The 21,738-nt window shown below is 53.8% G+C and overlaps 3 protein-coding genes and 4 non-coding genes across 22 annotated transcripts; 1 reads left to right on the plus strand and 6 right to left on the minus strand.

Moving 5' to 3' along the window:
• Positions 1-1,805: 1,805 nt before the first annotated feature.
• On the minus strand, positions 1,806-6,143 carry RPL13A (ribosomal protein L13a). 3 transcript variants are annotated; one of them, XM_055237337.2, is made up of 8 exons: positions 6,005-6,143; positions 3,730-3,802; positions 3,355-3,420; positions 3,075-3,176; positions 2,786-2,871; positions 2,552-2,611; positions 2,103-2,225; positions 1,806-1,918 (listed from the first exon to the last, which is right to left on the minus strand). In XM_055237337.2, the coding sequence occupies exons 1-8, from the start codon at positions 6,131-6,133 to the stop codon at positions 1,832-1,834; spliced, it is 726 nt and encodes a 241-aa protein (XP_055093312.2). In that variant the 5' UTR covers positions 6,134-6,143; the 3' UTR covers positions 1,806-1,831. The 3 variants fall into 3 exon arrangements, with proteins under 3 accessions (XP_055093312.2, XP_063471813.1, XP_055093314.1); XM_063615743.1 differs by having other exon boundaries at positions 5,945-6,036; XM_055237339.2 differs by lacking the exon at positions 6,005-6,143 and having other exon boundaries at positions 3,740-3,762.
• LOC129461332 (small nucleolar RNA SNORD35) lies at positions 2,399-2,484 on the minus strand. Its single transcript, XR_008650484.1, has one exon. It is a non-coding gene; the product is annotated as a small nucleolar RNA SNORD35 (small nucleolar RNA).
• LOC129461326 (small nucleolar RNA SNORD34) lies at positions 2,676-2,746 on the minus strand. Its single transcript, XR_008650479.1, has one exon. It is a non-coding gene; the product is annotated as a small nucleolar RNA SNORD34 (small nucleolar RNA).
• LOC129461323 (small nucleolar RNA Z195/SNORD33/SNORD32 family) lies at positions 2,952-3,036 on the minus strand. The gene has a single exon (XR_008650477.1). It is a non-coding gene; the product is annotated as a small nucleolar RNA Z195/SNORD33/SNORD32 family (small nucleolar RNA).
• Positions 3,604-3,687, minus strand: LOC129461325 (small nucleolar RNA Z195/SNORD33/SNORD32 family). Its single transcript, XR_008650478.1, has one exon. It is a non-coding gene; the product is annotated as a small nucleolar RNA Z195/SNORD33/SNORD32 family (small nucleolar RNA).
• A 1,279-nt stretch (positions 6,144-7,422) lies between the features above and the next one.
• Positions 7,423-20,806, minus strand: FLT3LG (fms related receptor tyrosine kinase 3 ligand). Of its 14 annotated transcripts, none has more exons than XM_063615735.1 (8): positions 20,668-20,787; positions 20,355-20,424; positions 19,246-19,356; positions 18,853-18,906; positions 18,485-18,628; positions 14,286-14,464; positions 14,142-14,210; positions 7,423-7,646 (listed from the first exon to the last, which is right to left on the minus strand). In XM_063615735.1, exons 2-8 carry the CDS (start codon positions 20,385-20,387, stop codon positions 7,634-7,636), a joined length of 603 nt encoding a protein of 200 aa, XP_063471805.1. In that variant the 5' UTR covers positions 20,388-20,424; positions 20,668-20,787; the 3' UTR covers positions 7,423-7,633. The 14 variants fall into 14 exon arrangements, with proteins under 14 accessions (XP_063471805.1, XP_055093293.1, XP_055093292.2 ...); XM_055237316.2 differs by lacking the exon at positions 20,668-20,787 and adding an exon at positions 15,687-15,771 and having other exon boundaries at positions 7,528-7,646; positions 20,355-20,486; XM_055237310.2 differs by lacking the exon at positions 20,668-20,787 and adding an exon at positions 15,687-15,825 and having other exon boundaries at positions 7,528-7,646; positions 20,355-20,485.
• On the plus strand, positions 11,375-12,066 carry LOC129459945 (NADH dehydrogenase [ubiquinone] 1 beta subcomplex subunit 10-like). Its single transcript, XM_055237345.2, has one exon. It carries the CDS (start codon positions 11,449-11,451, stop codon positions 11,971-11,973), a length of 525 nt encoding a protein of 174 aa, XP_055093320.1. The 5' UTR covers positions 11,375-11,448; the 3' UTR covers positions 11,974-12,066.
• Positions 20,807-21,738: the final 932 nt, after the last annotated feature.

The raw sequence follows: 21,738 nt of genomic DNA on the forward strand, positions 1-21,738 counted from the left end.
GCTGGAGTGCAGTGGCGCGATCTCGGCTCACTGCAGCCTCTGCCTCCTGGGTTCAAGTGATTCTCCTGCCTCAGCCCCCCCACTAGCTGGGATTACAGCCACCCACCGCCACGTCCAGCTAATTTTTGTATTTTTAGTAGAGATGGGGTTTCACCATGTTGGCCAGTCTAGTCTCTAATTCCTGACCTCAGTTGATCCGCCCGCCTTGGCCTCCTAAAATGCTGGGATTACAGGCGTGAGCCACCGCACCCGGCCAAGAGTTCTTTATAGCAGGATACAAGACCTTCAAAAAGAGATGACTTGTAAATATTTTCTCCTAGTCTGTGGCTCGTCTTTCCTGATGGTGTCTTCTCAGTCTTAAAAATTTTTATAAAGCCCACATTCCCACTTGCTAATGGATCATGCTTTTGGAGGATAATTGTACTGTTTCACATGGAGTTTGTGAAATTTAAGATAATGCTCTAATTCTGGTTATTTCTGGAGTAGGCTTCTCTGGTCAATGAGAATCCATGTGGGGACTCTGGCAGGGCTAGGCACCACCCATGTTCACTGATTCTCAGGGAAAACACAAGCCACTGTGGTCTCTTCAGACTTTTCTGGAAAGGTTAATAAGCCCCTGATGGAATGGTGTGACAAGTTATAATCTGCCATCAACACAGTGCACATCACTGTCCACTCATCTTTCTCTGGAGTAAGGCTGTGTATACAAGTACTAGTTACGCCTGAATCTTGGCATCCAACCCCTAGGACAGCATGAATCTAGCTTCCTTTACTTCACAGCATGTTTACTTTTCGTGTTTAGGCTGTTTAGTGTGGAGCCCTGGGTATGACGTTATTACCGAAGATGACTCCTAGACATCAGTAAAATGGGAACAGCGCCCGCCCCAGCAAGGTTTGACCGGGGACATTTTATGAAATTGCTACCTAGTACTAAAGGCTCTGTATCAGTGCCCTTTCTGGGATTCAGACTGGCAGATCTAATGGGTTTAGTGCATAAAGCCTAGCGTTGTGTTATTCTAGTGCTTATCATTTGCAAAATGTTTGTCTCTATAGACTGCCAGGAGTACAGCAGCCTGGCAGCAGGGCATGGGTCCATACTTTGCAGCTGAATTAGAATGAGACAGCTTTACATTAATTAGGAAGCACCAGGCACTGCTGGCCACATTTTATGTCTTTGGTTTGTAAATGGTGTCTATAAAGGATCATTCACTTTAGGGCAAGTTACAAATATTCTGTGTATTAGCACAGCCCATTCTACCCTCTTCAAGCTCCTCACCGCCCCCCTCCCCCGTTTGCCAGGGGCCTGCCTCCACAGCAGACACAGTGCCAAGACGCCAGATTTCTTTAAAAGCAATTTATTTCTGATTACAAAATACAGGTGAGGAGCACGGGCGATGCCTGTAACCCCTTGGCTGTGCATCTTCCCAGTCTATTTCTGCTTCTAGAAATACCCTATGTACAACAGCAAGCTCATGCTGTCCCCAAGTGCTTGCACATTCTAACAGCTGCAGAGTATATGACCAGGTGGAAAGTCCCACAGATGTCCCACTCACAAGATAGGGCCCTCCAATCAGTCTTCTGGCTCCCTTTCACTAACAGTAACTGGTTGCTCTTCCTATTGGTCATAGATAAATGACACCTGCACAATTCTCCGAGTGCTTTCAAGCAACTTCGGGAGGCAGTGACTAAGACCCTTTCCTTGCTCCCAGCTTCCTATGTCCCAGGCTGCCTGTGGCACCTGGACTGCTGCTGCCCCTGGGTCCCGTACATTCCAGGGCGACGATGGAGGAAGGGCAGGCCACGCATGAGGAATTAACAGTCTTTATTGGGCTCAGACCAGGAGTCCGTGGGTCTTGAGGACCTCTGTGTATTTGTCAATTTTCTTCTCCACGTTCTTCTCGGCCTGTTTCCGTAGCCTCTGCCAAGAATAAGTGCAGGTGGTGGTGGTCAGGAGGGGTTGCACTGCCCTCATTACATGGACTCCATCCCACCCCAACCGCGGCTGGCCCTTTGCCAGTCAAGAGTCCTCTGTGGGCAAGGCAGCACCTGCCAGGCCTGTCCAGGAGTGAGATGCCCCCCTCAGGACCAGCCCCTGGCCTCACCATGAGCTGTTTCTTCTTCCGGTAGTGGATCTTGGCTTTCTCTTTCCTCTTCTCCTCCAGGGTGGCTGTCACTGCCTGGTACTTCCAGCCAACCTCGTGAGCCAGGCGCCCCAGATAGGCAAACTAGGCGGGGGGGGGGGGGGGGGTAGGGGGGTGAACAAATGAAGTTGTAAGGACATCTAAGCCCCCACACCCTGAGGAGCCAGAGCTAGTGAGAGCTGGGAGGTGACTGACAGCTGGGCATATCATAATGCAGCTGTTCTCTGCAGACCCATTAGAAAAGCACCCACCCAACCCTCCTGGCATCAGCTAAGCCATTGGCATTGTCGCCATTCCCACAGGGACATCCGCAGACCATCGTGAGATAAAGACATCATCTGCCAGGCTCCGGGGCCCTCAGCAGGCCTGAAATCTCCAAACTAGATGGTGCAGGGTAAGCTGGGACTCACCTTTCTTGTAGGCTTCAGACGCACAACCTTGAGGGCAGCAGGAACCACCATCCGCTTTTTCTGTTAGAGAAAGAGAGGGGTTTAGAGCCCGGGAAGAACAGACAGGGAAGGAGGTTGGCTGGGCCGGCGTCTCAGCCAGTGTTGCTTTCATGAGGATCAAACAATGTAGGTAGTCGTGGAACATCACGGACGCCACAGGTAAGGCCACTGCCTGCGGGGGTTGGCACAGCTCACCTTGTCATAGGGCGGTGGGATGCCGTCAAACACCTTGAGGCGGTCCAGAGCGGCCTGGCCTCGCTTGGTCTTGTGGGGCAGCATACCTGTTTGGGTGACAGATAGCAGGCCCAGTCAGAGGGCCTCATAAGGACGCCCACCCTCCCCACTGAGGTGGGCCCATGGGGTGGCCTCAGATGGTAGTGCATGTGGAGTCATCTCATGGTCGGGAAACTCGAATGTGAGTGGGAGAAGTTCTCATCACTGGCCGCCTGCCCGTCACCACCTGCAGTCCCCACGCTCTGCTCACCTCGCACGGTCCGCCAGAAGATGCGGCTGGGGGCCCGAAAGTGGTAGGGGCCTCGGGAAGGGTTGGTGTTCATCCGCTTGCGGAGGAAAGCCAGATACTTCACTAGGGAGAGGGGAAGAGTGTGAGGCCTGCCCAGTCTACCAGCACCGCCAAAACCCCACTTCCAAGGGCCTTCTCAGAAACCCCAAATAGCCTCTCCCAACACGGCTGCAATTGCTTTCAGAGCCTCAATACCCCACAGGGAGACCGTCTCCAGTGCTCCTCCCAGGTCTGAACTTACACTTGTTTCTGTAGAAATTGCCAGAAATGTTGATGCCTTCGCAGCGTACGACCACCACCTTCCGGCCTAGAGGGAGGGAAAGGCTTAGAAGGGCTGAGCCGCCTAAGGGTTCTACCACCGCCTATGCAGTCACCCTCCAGACACAGGACAGTACTCGCCAGAGCTAAGTTCATGTTTAAATGAAAAGCTAGCCTAATACATAATTATTTCTTTAGCCTGGAGTCCCCAACCCTGGGGAAGAGTGGCTGGCAGGTCTCAGAGCGGTGCATGGGATTGATCTCATGGTCGTCAGACTCAAACGAAAGATGGTGAATGTTGCTCATCACCGACCGCCAGCAGGGACCCATGACAGAGGGGCCGCGAGCAGCGACTTACCCAGCAGTACCTGTTTAGCCACGATGGCCGCCAGGCGGCCCAGGAGATGGCCTCGACCATCAAGCACCAGGACCTGTGGGAGACAAGGGCAAAAGGGCTCAGAGACAAGGACAGCCTTTGATTGTCCTCACAAGCAAGCATTCCCTTCTTTTGTCCTACCGTGCCAACAGGGTGCCTTGCACCCAGCCATCAGAGCTGGGAACTATGCACCAAGCCCCACTCTACAGATGAGGAACAGGGACTGAGAAAGCAAGGCTGCCTCAGGATCAATGAGTGAGCGGTTTAAGAAGCCCGAACTCCCCTCATATCTGAGTTCTTCTATGAGTATGATTTTATGCTCAGATTGTATTTTGCAGAGCAACTGGATTTGAACGAAGACCAGCAAGGCTCTGCCCACTGACTATCCAGTTACAAGACCTTGTAACTAATAAACTGTAGGATTTGGTTTTGAGACAGGGTCTCGCTGTTGCACAGGCTGTCGACCTCCCAGGATCAAGTTATCCTCCCACCTCAGCCTCATGAGTAGCTGGCACTACAGGCGTGCACCATCACACGCAGCTAATTTTTGTACCTTTTTTTTTTGTTCAGTCAGGGTTTTGCCATGTTGCCTAGGCTGCTCTTGTACTCCTGGCCTCAAGTGATCCACGTGCCTCAGCCTTCTAAAATGCTCGGATTACAGGCGTGAGCCACCGTGGCCAATCAACTGTAGGATGTTAACACCATCTAATTCTCTTCTAATGTACAAGGTGTTTCTACCACAAATTTAATTTGGAAGAAAACCGAATTTCAGGTGGGATGAGATTAGGCAGAGTAGTCGAAAGCCCACGCTAGCTCTGCTACAGAGCACTCTGCTTTCCCGGGTAAACTGCTCAGGCACCGAACTTCAGCTTCCTAGAGAGTAGAAATCCTGGCCCGGCGCAGGGGCTCATGCCTGTAATCCCAGCACTTTGAGAGGCCTAGGCGGGCAGATCACTTGAGGCCAGGAGTTCGAGACCATCCTGGCCAATATAGTGAAACCCTGTCTCTACTAAAAACACAAAAATTAGCCAAGCGTCGTGGCAGGCACCTGCAGTCCCAGCTACTCGGGAAGCTGAGGCAGGAGAATCACTTGAACCTGGGAAGCAGAGGCTGCAATGAGCCAAGATCGCACCACTGCACTCCAGCTTGGGTGTCACAGCGAGACTCCGTCTCAGAAAACAAACTAAAAGTAGAAATCCTCATTGTTTTAATGCAAAAGCATGAAGCACAGACTGGTTGTTACACATGCTTCGTAAGCGTTGGTACAAAGACTCTTAAATCCAGACAGACTTCCTGAAGTGACCTTGGCCCCAAATCATCAATTCCCAAGCTTTAATTTCCTCCTCTGTAAAATAAGGATACCAATATCTGCCTCAGGAATATGGTTGACTGAACTACGCAAAACATTGCAAACTGTGCTGGGCACAAAGACACACGCTTGGTGAACACAACTTGCCTAGATCGGCCTGGCTCTGAAATGTCCCCCGCCCCAACAACACAGACTACTCACAAGGAAACCTTTCCAAGGCCAACCGCTCCTTTATACTTAAGTAGCTACAACAGGAGCCAGGGAAAGGGCCCCCAGGTGTCAGGCCCAAAAGATGTCCCATCCTTGTGGAACCATTCATCACAGCTCTCGACTTCCAATAACACGTCTCAGGACAATCGCCAAACCCCAAAACCACGGAAAACGAATTCATTCCCGAGTGCCCGGCAGCCAACAGCTCTCTCGACTCCCCGCAGAAAAGAATTGAGAATTAAAACAACCGGAGCTGCAGGCGACCCCGATTAACACCTCCACGTGAAATCAAAGTAGCCCGCGCACTGGGCGGGATAAAAATACCTTCCATTTTGGCCAAAACTCAGTTTCTCATTGCCCCGAGACCGCCCGGCCACACTTCCGCGTGTTCCTCATCGCTGAGGACACACAAGGGTCCAATTCGGCCAAGACTCTACCCCAGGGCCCCCACCCACTACCCGAGCTCAAGGTAAGCGAAATCTAGTTGTAAAATACCTGTCCTGTGCTGGAAGCTCTATCACCCTCGCCTCGAGAAGGAAATGCCGCATGGTAGCCAACCCTAGGCCTAGAGAGCCGCGGCGTTTCCTACAGATTCCCCTTATCCCCAAAGACTTCCATTTTGCTTAATTGTGGATGTTAAGCTCCGCAAAACATGCAAAAGGACAGAGAGGGTGCGACCTCATTCCGGCCTGGATCCCACCCGGCCCCTTGCCGCCCCGGCCTGCGCGGAACCCGCACCTGCACCTCCGCCATCTTCGGCAGCCGCTTAGGAAAGGAGGAGGGCTTGTCGCAGGGTTTCTTATCCCTCGAAACAGGGGCGGCAGAAGTGGCGCAACGCGGTTGCGCAGACGCTTTCTGTGTTTTCATTGGTCAAAGCGTTCTGCGCGTGCGCAGAGATTCCCCACGGGAAGGCGGGTCCTCTTCCGAATGTCCAATCCGGACATTCTTCCGGTTGGACCTCCGCGGTCAGAGCTGTGCCCGGCGAGAGATCACGTGGGGCGTGGAGGCGGTGCTGCTGGGGCGCGGCCGTCCAGCCTCGGCGGCCATATTTTTGAGGGGCTATTTATCTCGTTCACACGCGCTGTCCGCCATGTTTGTGAGGGGAAGCGCCATTACCCCTTAAAACGACTGAAGGCTGCAGGGGCCTCTGGTGGCCTGCATGGGGAGACCAGACCCGCCAGGCCCGCCCTTCCGCGCTCAGTCCGGGCTTACTTTATTTTCTGAGACAGGGTCTCGGTGAGTTGTCCACGCCGGAGTGCTGTGGGGCGATCATGGCTTACCGCAGCCTCCACTTTCCGGGCTCAAGAGATCCTCCTGCCTCAGCCTCTCGAGTAACTTGGACTACAGGGGCTCGCCACCATGCCTGGCTAATATATATATATGTATTTTGTTGTGGCCCGGTAACGGGGGGGAATCTTGACATGTTGGCCAGGCTGATCTTGAACTCCTGGGCTCAAGCGATCCTCCCGTTTCGGCCTCCCAAAGTGCTGGGATTACCGGCGTGATCCCCGGCGCCTTGCCCATTCTAGGCTTAGAGATTTGGATTCCTGTGTCTGGTCGACTTAACTGTGACTTGGACAAACCCTTGGCCTTATCCGGGCCTCAGTTTCTCCATCTGTAAAACAGATGGAGGTGGTCTTCCCCAGGGCCTTTAAGAGTGGATCAAGGAATGGCTTCTAGTTGCCTGGCTGCACCAATCCACTGAGCGTTCCTCAGAGGAACTTCTCACTTTCTGGACTGTCGGCCTTTGCTTCAGCTGGGTCCCTTGCCCAGGATGCCCTCCCCAACCCCTCCAAATCTGGCTTGTCACCATCGCAATGCCCTTTGGCTCTGGAAAGCCTCTCTGCTCTCCCTGCCTGAGTGAGTTGCCCCCCGCGGGCTCTCACACTGCTTCTGTGCTATCTCCATAGGAGCCTATGGCATCCTGCACCCAGGCTCGCTGAATCCCGTCTTCTCGTCCATAGCCTAGGAGACCTGGGGCAACTGGGCTGTTTCTGACTCAAATCCAGTCTGACATTGCCCAGCGCCGGCCCGGGGCTCCAGGGGACCTCAGAAAACATGTATTGAATGAAACATTGCATTGCAATTCAAAAACCAAGATTCTGAAATCAAAACTACCCCATTCACACCCATCCATAGACAGACCTGGCCAGAGCTGGTAGAAAAGGATGATTTATATACAATTTCATGGGGACAAGGGCTTTGTACAGAGTTGGGCAAGTGGGGCCGGTGCTGGGTTCTGGCGTTGCCTCCATCCTGGGGAGGGAATGAGAGGGGCATCGGGCCCAAGGAAGGGACTGGCCTCTAGCCAACTTCCTCTGTGTCCAGGCTATGCATCCTCTGGCTGGTGACTCCCCTCTGTGTGCCTCAGTGTCCTCCCCTGTAAAATGGGATGATAGATGTCTGTCTCACTGAGTTGTTTAAGGATCCGCTGACAGAGGAGAGGGAAAGTAGCTTAGCTCGGGGCGGGGCACAGACTCATGCCCTAAACAACTCCATTCCCAGCAAGCGCTTACTATGTGCTAGGGCATTGCTGTCCAAGAGAACGAGAACGTTGCCATGATAGAAATGTTCCCTATATTTGCCTGGGCGCGGTGGCTCACGCCTATAATGCCAGCACTTTGGGAGGCCGAGGCCGGTGGATCACCTTAGGTTGGGAGTTTGAGACCAGCCTGACCAACATGGAGAAACCCCATCTCTACTAAAAATACAAAATTAGGGCCAGGCACGGTGGCTCACGCCTGTAATTCCAGCACTTTGGGAGGTCAAGGCGGGCGGATCACCTGAGGTTGGGAGTATGAGACCAGCCTAACATGGAGAAACCCCGTTTCTACTAAAACTACAAAATTAGTTGAGGCAGGAGAATTGCTTGAACCTGGGAGGCGGAGGTTGCAGCGAGTCGAGATTGCACCATTGCACTCCAGCCTGGGCAGTAAGAGTGAAAGTCTGTCTCAAAAGAAAAAAACAAAAACAAAATTTGCCAGGCGTGGTGGTGCACGTCTGTAATCTCAGTTACTCGGGAGGCTGAGGCAGGAGAATCGCTTGAACCTGGGAGACGGAGGTTGCGGTGAGCCGAGATCGCGCCATTGCACTCCGGCCTGGGTGACGAGCGAAACTCCCATCTCAAAAAAAAAAAAAAAAAAAAAAAAAAGAAAAAGAAATGTTCTCTATTTTTGCTCTTTAATACGGGAGTAACCAGCCACATGTGAATACTGAACACTTGAGATAGGGCCGGCTCAGGAGGCTGAGGCAGGAGGATCACTTGAGTCCAGGAGTTTGAGGCTGGACTTAAACTTCTTTTGAGACTGTCTTGCTCTGTCTCAGGCTGGAACGCAGTGGCACAATGTCGGCTAACTGCAGCCTCTGCCTCCCGGGTTCAAGCGATTCTTCCTGCCTCAGCCTCTTGAGTTAGCTGGGATTAACGGTGTGTGCCACCATGCCCAGCTAATTTTTATATTTTTAGTAGAGACGGGGTTTCACCGTGTTGCCCAAGCTGGTCTTGAACTTTTAGGCTCAAGCGATCTGCCAAGGAGTTACAGGTGTGAGCCACCATGCTGGGTGAGATACAATAAAATTAATATCAGGTATTGGTTGGGCAGGGCGGCTCATGGCTGTAATCCCATCACTTTGGGAGGTCAAGGCAGGCAGATCACGAGGTCAGGAGTTCGAGATCAGCCTGGCCAATATGGTGAAACCCCGTTTCTACTAAAAATACAAAAATTAGCCAGGCATGGTGGTGTGTGCCTGTAATCCCAGCTACTCAGGAGGCTGAGGCAGGAGAACCGCTTGAACCCGGGAGGCAGAGGTTGCAGTGAGCCGAGATGGTGCCATTGCACTCCAGCCTGGGCAATAGAGTGAGACTCCATCTCAAAACAACAACAACAACAACAAAAAGAAACCCCGTCTCTACTAAAAATACACTAAATTAGTTGGGCGTGGTGGCAGGCACTTGTAATCCCAGTTACTCCAGAGGCTGAGGCAGGAGAATCGCTTGAACCTGGGAGGTGGAGGTTGCCATGAGTCAAGATAGCACCACTGCACTCCAGCCTGGGTAACAAGAGCAAAAGTCTGTCTCGTAAAAAAAAAAAAAATTATAATAAAAAATAAATTTAAGACACGAAATAGATTGGACAGGGACTAGGTTGGGAGGAAAACTGCTCAATGTATTAACTTGTCTTAAAAAAAAAAAAAAAAAAGATAGGCTGGGCGTGGTGGCTCACGCCTATAATCCCAGCATTTTGGGAGGCTGAGGCGGGCAGATCACGAGGTCAAGAGATTGAGACCATCCTGGCCAACATGGTGAAACCCTACCTCTACTAAAAATACAAAAATTAGCTGGGCGTGGTGGCACACGCTTGTAGTCCAAGCTATTGGGGAGGCTGAGGCAGGAGAATCACTTGAACCCGGGAGGCGGAGGTTGCAGTGAGCCAAGATCGTGCCACTGCACTCCAGCCTGGGCGACAGAGCAATTTAGATACTGGTCCTTGATCTGTTAACAGTTATTGGAAAACTTATGTATGTTTCTTTTGTTTCTTTCTCTGTCTCTCTTTTTTTTTTTTTTTTGAGACAGAGTCTCCCTCTATTGCCCAGGCTGGAGTGCACTAATTTTTGTTGTTGTTGTTGTTGGATAGATACGGGTCTTAGCAATCATGATGATTCCGAGAGATAGCAACTGAGATTCTAAACTCTTCTGTGTGGTTTTTTGTTTTTCGTTTTTGAGACAGGGTCTTGCTCTCTCACCCAGGCTGGAGTGCAGTGGCACAATCACGGCTCACTGCAGCCTCGACCTCCTGGGCTCAAGCAGTCCTCCTACTTTGCCTCCTGAGTAGCTGGGACTACAGGCATGTGCCACCACACCCAGCTACTTTTTAAAATTTTTTGTAGAGATGGGGTTTCGCCATGTGGCCCAGGCTGGTTTAATGTATGTTTTGAACAACTTGACTATGTGAATCTACTTTTGGCAACTGTAAATTTCATGAAATTTAAATATAGATGAAGCGTTTCTGATAAAAATTTATTGTCTGGGCCGGGCGCGGTAGCTCACACTTGTAATCCCAGCACTTTGGGAGGCTGAGGCAGGTGGATCACGAGGTCAGGGGATGGAGACCATCTTGGCCAACATGGTGAAACCCCGTCTCTACTAAAAGTACAAAAATTAGCTGGGTGTGGTGGCATAATCCCAGGTACTTGGGAGGCTGAGGCAGGAGAATGGCCTGAACCAGGGAGTCGGAGGTTGCAGTGAGCCCAGATCGCGCCACTGCACTCCAGCCTGGGTGACAGAGCGAGAATCCATCTCAAAAGGAAAAATAAATAAATAAATAAATAAACTATACATTGGATGCTGAAGGCTTAGTATGACAAAAGAATGTAAAATATTCCAAAATGATGAATGATTCCAAATGATTAATGTCTCATTAATCATTGAGAAATATTGATTACATGTTGAAATAACAACATTTTGGATCTACTGCATAAAATAAAGTTACCTGCTTCTTTTTCCTTTTTTAAAAACTGTGAGCCCGGGTGCAGTGGCTCATGCCTGTAATCCCAGCACTTTGGGAGGCTGAGGCAGGCGGATCATGAGGTCAGGAGTTCGAGACCAGCCTGCCAACATGGTGAAACCTTGTCTCTACTAAAAATACAAAAAATTAGCTGGGTGTGATGGCTGGTGCCTGTAATCCCAGCTACTTGGGAGACTGAAGCAGGAGAATTGCTTGAACCCGGGAGGTGGAGGTTGCAGTGAGCTGAGATCGCACCACTGCACTCCAACCTGGTGACACAGTGAGACTCTGTCTCAGAAAAAAAAAAAAAAAAAATGTGGCTACTAGGAAAGTGAAAATCGCACAGGTGGCTCACATGCCGTTTCCACTGCGTTGCTCTAAGAGCCTTGCCCATGTCACTTCACTTAACCTCATAACCCTATTGTGTAACCCTGTTATGTTACACAAAATTGTACTTTTGTACTATTTTGTACAATAGTACAAAAGACTATTATTAGAGCCTTTTGTACAGATCAGGAAACTGAGGCAGCAGAGTGAAGGGCACAGATGCTGGATCAAGACAACCTCGAGCCCGGGCGCGGTGGCTCATGCCTATAATCCCAGCAGTTAGGCCGCGGGACCGGGACCGAGGTAGAGGCCAGGGCAGCGAGTCCGGGAGCGGAGTCCGCGCCCCTGGCCGCCATGCCGGAGAGCTGGGACAAGGATGTGTACCCTGAGCCCCCGCGCCGCACGCCAGTGCTGCCCAGTCCCATCGTCTACATGATGAAGGCGTTCGACCTCATCGTGGACCGACCCGTGACCCTCGTGAGAGAATTTATAGAGCGGCAGCACGCAAAGAACAGGTATTACTACTACCACCGGCAGTACCGCCGCGTGCCGGACATCACTGAGTGCAAGGAGGAGGACATCTTGTGCATGTATGAAGCCGAAATGCAGTGGCGGAGGGACTACAAAGTCGACCAAGAAATTATCAACATTATGCAGGATCGGCTCAAGGCCTGTCAGCAGAGGGAAGGCCATAACTACCAGCAGAACTGTACCAAGGAAATGGAGCAGTTCACCCAGGTGGCCAAGGCCTACCAGGACCGCTATCAGGACCTGGGGGCCTACTATTCTGCCAGGAAGTGCCTGGCCAAACAGAAGCAGAGGATGCTGCAAGAGAGAAAAGCTGCAAAAGAGGCTGCCGCTTCCGCTGCCACCTCCTGAGGCAGCTGTGGGTGCCCCTGCTGTGTGGCTCTGTATGACTGTTGCTGAAACATAAAGCCCTGCAACCTGAAAAAAAAAAAAAAAAAAAAATCCCAGCACTTTGGGAGGCTGAGGCGGGCGGATCAGCTAAGGTCAGGAGTTTGAGACCAGCCTGGCCAACATGGTGAAACCCCGTCACTACTACAAATACAAAAATTAGCTGAGCGTGGTGGTGGGTACCTGTAATCCCAGCTACTCCAGAGGCTGAGGCAGGAGAATCGCTTGAACCTGGGAGGCAGGGCCTGCAGTGAGCCGAGATCATGCCACTGCACTACAGCCTGGGCGACAGAGCAAGACTCCATCTCAAAAAAAAAAAAAAAAAAAGACAACCTGAAGTCAAATCTTGGTTGTCACCCTTGAGCTGTGTGACTTTTGGCAAATTATTTACCTCTCTGTGCCTTGGGATCATAATGGCACGAACTTCTCAAGGAAGTGAGTTCATTTGTGGAAAGCCCAGCATGGGCCAGGAACAGTGGCTCACACCTGTCATCCCAGCACTTTGGGAGGCTGAGGCGGGCGGATCAGCTGAGATCAGGAGTTCGAGACCAGCCTGGCCAACATGGTGAAACCCCATCTCTACTAAAAATACAAAAAATTAGCCAGGCATGATGGCGGGCGCCTGTAATCCCAGCTACTTGGGAGGCTGAGGCAGAAGAATTGCTTGAACCCGGGAGGCGGAGGTTGCAGTGAGCCAAGATCCTGCCACTGCACTCCAGCCTGGGTGACAGAGTGAGAGTCCATCTAAATAAAAAAAGAAAGCAAGCAAGCCCCACATGAGGCCTGCATTACCAAGGCACTACATGTGCGAGCAATTACTACAAAATGTTAGATTTGAAATGTTAGGGGGCCCGCTGGGGCCTCCCCTCCTTGTTCCCTCCTGGCCCACCTGCCTATGTGCCTGCACCCTCCACACCTGTTCCCAGCTCCTTTCCTCCCTCTCACACTTCCCATGGCTCGTTGCTGCCCCACACTGGCCCAAGTTACTGGAACACCCTGAGCTTTCTCATACCAAAGGGCTTCCAAAGGCAGTTCCCTTTCTGGAATGCCATTTCCTTTCTGCCCCAGGAGGCTTGCAAGTGCCCGCATCCACAGATCTCCCCAGGACCCCTTGCTCCTTCAGGTCCCCAGTGAGCTCCATGTCTTTCCCTAATCTGACTCCTCCCCCAGGCTCCCCCCTGTCCACCCCATCACTGGACCAGGGCTATCTGTGCCAACTCAAGCCTGTCAGGCCCCAGGCCGGTCCCTCCTGATATCTGACCCCTGACTCTGCCCATCCACTCCACTCCACCCCATGGTCCCAGCCCTGGCTCAGTCATGGCCTCACCCTGGGCCTTCCCACAGCCTCCGGCTTGGTCTCCAGTCTGTCTCCGTGGCCCTAGAGGGGTCTTTCTTTCCTTTTCTTTTCTTTTTTTTTGAGATGGAGTCTAGCTCTGTCACTCAGGCTGGAGTCCAGTGGCGCAATCTCAGCTCACTGCAACCTCTGCCTCCTGGGTTCAAGCAGTTCTCCTGCCTCAGCCTCCTGAGTAGCTGGGATTACAGGCGCACACCACTATGCCCAGCTGATTTTTGTATTTTTAGTAGAGACTAGGTTTTGCCATGTTGGCCAGGCTGGTCTTTTTTTTTTTTTTTTGAGACGGAGTCTCGCTCTGTCGCCCAGGCTGGAGTGCAGTGGCGCAATCTCGGCTCACTGCAAGCTCCACCTCCCGGGTTCACGCCATTCTCCTGCCTCAGCCTCTCCGAGTAGCTGGGACTACCTACAGGCGCCCGCCACCACGCCCGGCTAATTTTTTGTATTTTTTAATAGAGACGGGGTTTCACCGTGGTCTCGATCTCCTGACCTCGTGATCCGCCCGCCTCGGCCTCCCAAAGTGCTGGGATTACAAGTGTGAGCCACCACGCCCGGCCAGCCAGGCTGGTCTTGAACTCCTGACCTCAAGTGATCCACCCGCCTCGGCCTCCCAAAGTGCTGGGATTACAGGCGTGAGCCACTGCACCTGCCCCTAGAGGGGTCTTTCGGCACCCAGAGCTGCCCCTGCCCCTCCATTGCTCACCACCCTTCCATGGCCTCCTAGTGACCCTCCCAACCTGCAGACACAAAGCCCAGGCCCCATAGCCCAGGAAGGACTCACCAGGATGAGGCCTTGGCCAGGTCAGTGCTCCACAAGCAGCAGGTCCTGGGGACTGGGGACGGGAGGCACCTGTGGGCCCCCAAGTGTCAGCCACAAGTGGGCCACCCTCTCGGCCCCCTCACCCCCTCTTCCCACCCTGCTCACCTGCTCCCCAGGGCGGGGTGTCCTCCACCGCGTCCTCTGCCAGTGCAGGCACCAGGCAGCGGCCAGCAGCAGGAGGCCAACGGGCAGCAGCAGTAGGAGGAGCAGAGGGGGCTGTGGAGCTGTCGGGGCTGTGGCCTCCAGGGCCCGGGGACTCCATGGGGGTGGCAGGGTTGAGGAGTCTGGGGAGAAAGAGGAGGCTAGGTGACCAAGGAGAAGGGCTGGGGTAAGGAAGGAAAGAGAGAACTGGCTGTGTGATCTTGGATGGGCTGCTTGGCCTCTCTGTGCCTCAGTTTGCTCATCTGTAAAACTAGGATAATCATTGTACCTACCTCATCAGATTGTCACAAATTAAATGAGTGAATAGGCTGAGTGCGGTGGCTCACACCTGTAATCCCAGCACTTTGGGAGGCCAAGGTCGGTGGATCACTTCAGGTCAGGAGTTTGAGACCAGCCTGGCCAACATGGTGAAAACCCATCTCTACTAAAAACACAAAAACTAGCCAGGCATGGTATACGCATCTGTAATCCCAGGTACTCGGAAGGCTGAGGCAGAAGATTTGCCTGAACCCTGGAGATGGAGGTTGCAGTGAGCCAAGATTGCGCCGCTGCACTCCAACCTGGGCGACAGAGCAAGACTCCGACTCAGAAAAAAAAAAAAATAGGGGCCAGGCGCGGTGGCCCACGCCTGTAATCCCAGCACTTTGGGAGGCCGAGGTGGGTGGATCACGAGGTCAGGAGATCGAGACCACGGTGAAACCCCGTCTCTACTAAAAAATACAAAAAATTAGCCGGGCGTAGTGGCGGGCGCCTGTAGTCCCAGCTACTCGGGAGGCTGAGGCAGGAGAATGGCGTGAACCCGGGAGGCGGAGCTTGCAGTGAGCCGAGATTGCGCCACTGAGCTCCAGCCTGGGTGACAGAGCGAGACTCTGTCTCAAAAGAAAAAAAAAATAATAAAATAGGCTGGGCACGGTGGCTCACACCTGTAATCCCAGCACTTTGGGAGGCCAAGGCGGGTGGATCACGAGGTCAGGAGATCGACACCATCCTGGTAACACGGTGAAACCCCGTCTCTACTAAAAATACAGAAAGAAATTAGCCGGGCGTGGTGGCAGGCGCCTGTAGTCCCAGCTACTTGGGAGGCTGGGGCAGGAGAATGGCGTGAAATCAGGAGGCGGAGCTTGCAGTGAGCCGAGATCGTGCCACTGCACTCCAGCCTAGGCGACAGAGCGAGACTCCGCCTCAAAAAAAAAAAAATTGGTAAACTGAGTTCCAGAAAGAGGAATAAGCTTGCCCTTGTCACAACCAATATGAGAAAGGTGGGGTCTGGGATGCACTGTGCAGAGAGGAGGAGCGGCCGTGAGGACAGGAGGGGAAGGAGGGGGAGTGCCTGGAAGCCTTTACCGGGCTGACACTGCAGCTCCAGGCACCGGGAGAAGTTCAGGCGAGTGATCCAGGGCTTCAGCCTCACCAGCTGCTCGGAGGTCTCCTGCAGGAGGCGGGAGATGTTGGTCTGGACGAAGCGAAGACAGCTGGGGGGGGGCTGGGAGCAGGGGAGGGAGACGTCACCACCACGTCATCCCCCCACCGCCCCTCCGCAGGCCAAAGGCCCTTCCCTGCTGGCGATGCCCAGCAACAGAGCCCAGTGAGCTCTGGCTCTCAGAGTTTGTTTAATTAAATTAAATTAATTATTTTTTTCGGATAGGGTCTCACTCTGTTGCCCAGGCTGGAGTGGTGAAATGCAACCTCTGCCTCCCAGGTTCAAGTGATTATCCTGCCTCAACTTCCTCAGTGGTTGGGACTATAGGTGCCCACCACCATGCCCAGCTATTTTTTGTATTTTTAGTAGAGACGAGGTTTCTCCATGTTGGTCAGGCTGGTCTCGAACACCTGACCTCAGGTGATCTGCCCACCTTGGCCTCCCAAAGTGCTGGGATTGTAGGCATGAGCCACCGTGCTCGGCCATATTTATTTATTTATTTATTTATTTATTTATTTATTTTTTATGTTTTTGAACCGGAGTCTCGCTCTGTCGCCCAGGCTGGAGTGCAGTGGCACAATCTCGGCTCACTGCAAGCTCCGCCTCCCGGGTTCATGCCATTCTCCTGCCTCAGCCTCTCCGAGTGGCTGGGACTACAGGCGCCCGCCACCACGTCCGGCTAATTTTTTTGTATTTTTAGTAGAGACGGGGTTTCACCGTGGTCTCGATCTCCTGACCTCGTGATCCGCCCGCCTCGGCCTCCCAAAGTGCTGGGATTACAAGCATGAGCCACTGCGCCCGGCCTTATTTATTTATTTTTAAGACAGGGTCTTGCTCTGTTGCCCAGGCTGGAGTGCAGTGGCGCGATCTCGACTCACTGCAAGCTCCGCCTCCTAATTTCACGCCATTCTCCTGCCTCAGCCTCCCAAGTAGCTGGGACTACAGGCGCCTGCCACCACACCCGGCTAATTTTTTGTATTTTTAGTAGAGACGGGGTTTCACTGTGTTAGCCAGGATGGTCTCGATCTCCTGACCTCGTGATCCGCCCGCCTCGGCCTCCCAAAGTGTGGGATTACAGGAGTGAGCCACCGCACCCAGCCTATTTATTTATTTATTTATTTATATTTTTTAGTAGAAATGGGGTTTCTCTGTGTTGGCCAGGCTGGTCTCGAACTCCTGACCTCAGGTGATCCGCCTGCCTCGGCCTCCCAAAGTTATTTTATTATTTATTTCTTTTTTGGGGATGGAGTCTCACTCTGTCACCCTGGCTGGAGTACAGTGGCACGATCTCGGCTCACTGTAACTTCTACCTCCTGGGTTCAAGGAACTCTTCTGCCTCAGCTTCCCGAGTAGCTGGGACTACAGGCACGCGCCACCACGCCCATCTAATTTTTGTATTTTTAGTAGAGACGGGGTTTCACCACATTGGCCAGGCTGGTCTCAAACTCCTCACCTCGTGATCTGCCTGCCTTGGGCTCCCAAAGTGCTGGGATTACAGGCGTGAGCCACTGAGCCCGGCCTTTTATTTTATTTTTATTTTTTTGGAGATGGAGTCTTGCTCTGTCGCCCAGGCTGGAGTGCAGTAGTGCGATCTCGGCTCACTGCAACCTCCGCCTCCTGGGTTCAAGCAATTCTCCTGCCTCAGTCTCCCGAGTAGCTGGGACTACAGGTGCCCACCACCATGCCTGGCTCATTTTGTTTTTGTATTTTAGTAGAGACCGTTTTCATCATGTTGCCCAGGCTAGTCTCGAACTCCTGAGCTCAGGCAATCCACCTGCCTCAGCCTCCCAAAGTGCTGGGATTACAGTCGTGAGCCACCGCACATGGCCTATTTTATGTTTTGAGACAGGGTCTGGCTTTGTCGCTCAAGCTGGAGTGCAGTGGCCCAATCATAGCTCATTGCAGCCTCGACCTCCAGGGCTGAAGTGATCCTCCCACCTCAGCCTTCTGAGTATCTGGGAGCACAGGTGGGCACCACCATGCCTGGCTAATTTATTTTTATTTTTGTGCAGAGATGAGGTTTCACTGTGTTACCCGGGCTGGTCTTGAACTCCTGGGCTCAAATAATCCTCCCACCTTGGCCTCCGAAAGTGCTGGGATTACAGGTGTGAGCCACTGCACCCAGCCCTCAGAGAGAGGTTTTTGTTTGTTTGTTTTGTTTTTGAGACAGTTTCACTCTGTCTCCCAGGCTGGAGTGCAGTGGCGTGATCTCGGCTCACTGCAGCCTCTGGCTCCCGGGTTCAAGTGATTTCTGTGCCTCAGCCTCCTGAGCCACCATGCCCGGCTAATTTTTGTATTTTTAGTACAGCCGGGATTTCATTATGTTGGCCAGGCTGGTCTCGAACTCCTGACCTCAAGTGATCCGCCCACCTCAGCCTCCCAAAGTGCTAGGATTACAGGAGTGAGCCACCGCGCCCGGCCTCCTCAGTTTAGAGACCCCTTCTCTCCCTGTTTTTTTGGGGGGAAGAACCCCTCAGTGGCTCCCTTCATCATGGCCTAGGAAACCGGGGCCCCAGAATGGGACCAGACTGCTCCCCATCACCAGTGCCTGGGGACGTGTTGTTCTGTAGGAACAGGGCTCCGCAGGGTAGCGCTTCTCGCTCTGCCTTCCTTGGGTGGCTGTGGTCCAAATAAATCGCCAATAAGGCCTAGCGGAGCTTTACTTCTAATTCGTAGGAAGCCATCTCCCTCCCCTCACTTGTCCCCTAAATTGAAGGCTGACCTGAAAGGCACATTTGGTGACAAAGTGTATCTCCGTGTTCACGCGCTCCAGCAAGCCTTGCATCTTGGACCCAGCGACAGTCTTGAGCCGCTCCATCCAGCGCTGTGCCAGGACCAGCCGCCAGAGGGCCCCGCAGAGCTCCTCCTAGCGGGGAGAACCCACGGGTCTGAGGGAGGAGCTGGGCACGGGGCTGCTGGGTCTGAGGGAGGAGGGGCTGGGCCGGGGCTGCTGGGTCTGAGGGACGAGGGGCTGAGGACTCTGATTCCTGGGTTTGGGGAGAGGAGGGCCTGGTTATCCACTCGCCTCGGTGGAGCATCTTGAGTCTGTGGTCCCCACCTCCATCCCAGGTCCCTCCCAGCATGACTCACGTCCTGCAGGTTGGAGGCCACGGTGACCGGGTAATCTTGAAGCAGGTAGTCAGACTGCGGGAGAAAACAGGATCAGGCCTGGCTGAAAACAGCGAGAACCAGAAGTGTGGGGACCCAGAGGTGGCAGCAGAGATCCAGAGAGAGAAGGACAAGACCCAGAGAGGGGGAACCCAGAAGAAGCCACAGAACCTTGCCCTTAAAAAGGGACGACACCCCTAAGCACAGTGGCTCACGCCTGTAATTCCAGCACTTTGGGAGGCCAAGGTGGGAGGATCGCTTGAGCCCAGGAGTTCAAGACCACCCTGGGAAACACAGGGAGAGAGACCCCATATCTACTTTAAAAAAAAGGGGAGAGGGGGATCACATGAGGGGGTCCGGGGCAGCGCCGCTCACCAGCTCACGGATTTTGACAGCGAAGTCGGAGGAGATGGGGCTGTGTTGGAAGGAGCAGTCCTGGGTCCCACTGAGTCCCGAGCTCAGCAGCAGCAGCAGGAGGAGATAGGTCTGCAGGGGAGAGGGTGCTGGGGGAGCCCTCCGCTGTTCCACACACAGCCCCCTCCTCCGGGCTTCCCACCTGTACTGTTCTGTCTTCCCCGCTCCTCCTTCCCCTGGTGTCCTTCTGCCTCTTCCACGCTTTCTGGAGACATGGCCCCATCTCTGCCCGTCTTTCCCCGTTTCTCTCTGCCTCTGGTCCAACGCTGTCCAGTTTGTATCCTCCTCTGCCCCACCCCTCTCTCTCCCCATCTCCCCGACTCTGCTGGTCTCTCTCCAACCACCCCATCTTCACGTCTGCTTTCCTTGCCCGGGTTCCTCCAGCTCTCTCCCTCCCTCTACCTTCTACACCACTGTTGCCTGCTTCTCTCTTGATCTTGGTCCACGTCCTCTTCATTCGTTCTTGACTCTGTCCACCTTCCCTCTCCTCTGTCCATCTCCTCCCTTCTCTGTCCATCTCCCCCCTCCTCTGTCTCTCTCCCACTCCTCTGTCCATCTCCCTCCTGCTGTCCACCTCCCCCTCCTCTTCATCTCCCTCTCGTCTGTCCATCTCCCCCTCCTCTGTCCATACCCCCCTCCTCTCCATCCTCCCTCCTGTCCATCTCCCCCTCCTCTGTCCATCTCCCCCTCCTCTGTCCATCTTCCCCTTCTCTGTCCATCTCCCTCCTCCTGTCCACCTCCCCTCCTCTTCATCCCTCTCCTCTGTCCATCTCCCCCTCCTCTGTCCATCTCCCTCCTGTCCATCTCCCTCCTCCTGTCCATCTCCCTCCTCCTGTCCATCTCCCTCCTCCTGTCCATCTCCCCACTCCTGTCCATCTCCCCATCCTCTGTCCATCTCCCCCTCCTCTGTCCATCTCCTCTCCTATCCATCTCCCCTCACATCTGTCCATCTCCCCTCCTATTTCCTCGTCATCTGTCCATCTATTCTCCCGTCCATCTCCCCCCATCTCTGCCCCATCCTGACATTGTGCCTCCCCTCTCCCCTGATCTTGTCCCTGGGGTTTACGCACTGTTGGGCTCCAGGCTGGCGCCAGCACTGTCATTTCGGCCGGGGGCCCCGCATGCCTCCTGTGGCCGGGTCTTGGAAGGGACAGAAGAACAAGTCTCGGACCCTCATGCCTCAGCCCCTGCCCCGCCCGCCCCTTTGCCTCCCCGCCCCTCCCGCGTCCCATTGATGTGGCTGAGTTTCCGCCCCTTCCTCCCCCAGGCTTCCTGCGTCTGCCCCAGTTACGGTGAAAACTCTTTATCTCCACTTCTAAGAACCCCGACGTCTGGTACCCAGAACCCTCCCCAGGTTAGGGACCCGGGAACTCAGCCCCCCACCCTCTGTTCCCCCTGCCCCAGGAGTGGGGACCCTGGCTCCGCCCCTTGGGGACCTAGAGTCCAAGTCTCCTCATGCACCAGGCTTGCCCCAGCTGGGTGTGGAAGGGGCCAAGCCGGGTGACAGCCAGAGACCGAAAGTGAAAGGAAATTTTGGGGGGGGAGACAGTCAAGGGGTGGAATCTGGGCCCAGGTGGAGCGCGCCCCCTGGTGGTGAGAGGCGGCCGCTCACGCCGCAGTTGGCGCGTTCCCCGGATGCCCCGCAGCGGGGGCTGCAGTGGGGCTGACTCCCTGGGTGGCACGCCCAGTGCATGGTGAGCTGGGGCTGGAACCCGGATCTGTCTTTGGGAACTAGGAGTTGCTGTGTCTTAGCGTCCTCCGGGCCCCAGCTTTGCCCCGCCAAGGCTTGGCACACAGGACTCAGGATGCATCTTGTCACATTGGGTCTGGCAGGTGTCGCCCTAGCCCTAGCTTTATCACTGTGGGAGCTTGGCCAGCCCCTTGACCTCTCTAAGCCTCGGTTTCTTCAACTCCAAACTGAGGGGTGAGGTGGTAAATGAGACAAAATAGAAGCTCTCTTCCACATCTGTGGATCTCTGAATCCCTGAAGCTTTTTTTTTTTTTTAAGATGGGGTCTCACTGTGTTGCCCAGGCTGGAGTGCAGTGGCACAATCTCGGCTCACTGCAACCTCTGCCTCCTGGGCTTAAGCGATTCTTGTGCCTCAGGCTCCCGAGTAGCTGGAATTACAGGTACGTGCCGCTATGCCCGGCTAATTTTTGTATTTTTAGTAGAGACGAGGTTTCACCATGTTGGCCAGGCTGATCTCGAACTTCTGACCTCAGGTGATCTGCCTGCCTCGGCCTCCCAAAGTGCTGGGATAACAGGTGTGACCCACCACACCCAGTCTGAATCTCTTGCTCACCCATCTGATCCGTGGCAGACTGTCCTCAAACATCTGCTGGCCCCCCTTCCCTGCAGGAAGATTTGAGGTCCCATCCTGGGGAACTCAGACATGGCCACACTCACTTTGGCCAATCACATAAGGGTGGAGGTGACAGGTGTCACTTCTGGAT

The sequence above is a fragment of the Symphalangus syndactylus genome, chromosome 13, assembly GCF_028878055.3.
Source record: "Symphalangus syndactylus isolate Jambi chromosome 13, NHGRI_mSymSyn1-v2.1_pri, whole genome shotgun sequence".
Lineage (NCBI taxonomy): Eukaryota > Metazoa > Chordata > Mammalia > Primates > Hylobatidae > Symphalangus > Symphalangus syndactylus.

Bases quoted from the DNA above. Each gene is read 5' to 3' on its own strand.
- RPL13A (XM_055237337.2), bottom strand. From the start codon at position 6,133: ATGAAAACACAGAAAGCGTCTGCGCAACCGCGTTGCGCCACTTCTGCC. The intron at 3,803-6,004 runs GTGCGGGTTCCG...TGTCTCCCACAG, and splicing joins CGAAGATGGCGGAGGTGCAG to GTCCTGGTGCTTGATGGTCG. The intron at 2,226-2,551 runs GTGAGTCCCAGC...CCCCCCGCCTAG, and splicing joins GTCTGAAGCCTACAAGAAAG to TTTGCCTATCTGGGGCGCCT.
- FLT3LG (XM_063615732.1), bottom strand. From the start codon at position 20,387: ATGACAGTGCTGGCGCCAGCCTGGAGCCCAACA. The intron at 18,750-18,852 runs GTGAGTCATGCT...CCCCAAACCCAG, and splicing joins TGGCCTCCAACCTGCAGGAC to GAATCAGAGTCCTCAGCCCC. The intron at 15,826-18,484 runs GTCAGCCTTCAA...CCCTGCTCCCAG, and splicing joins TCACCAAATGTGCCTTTCAG to CCCCCCCCCAGCTGTCTTCG.
- LOC129459945 (XM_055237345.2), top strand. From the start codon at position 11,449: ATGCCGGAGAGCTGGGACAAGGATGTGTACCCTGAGCCCCCGCGCCGC.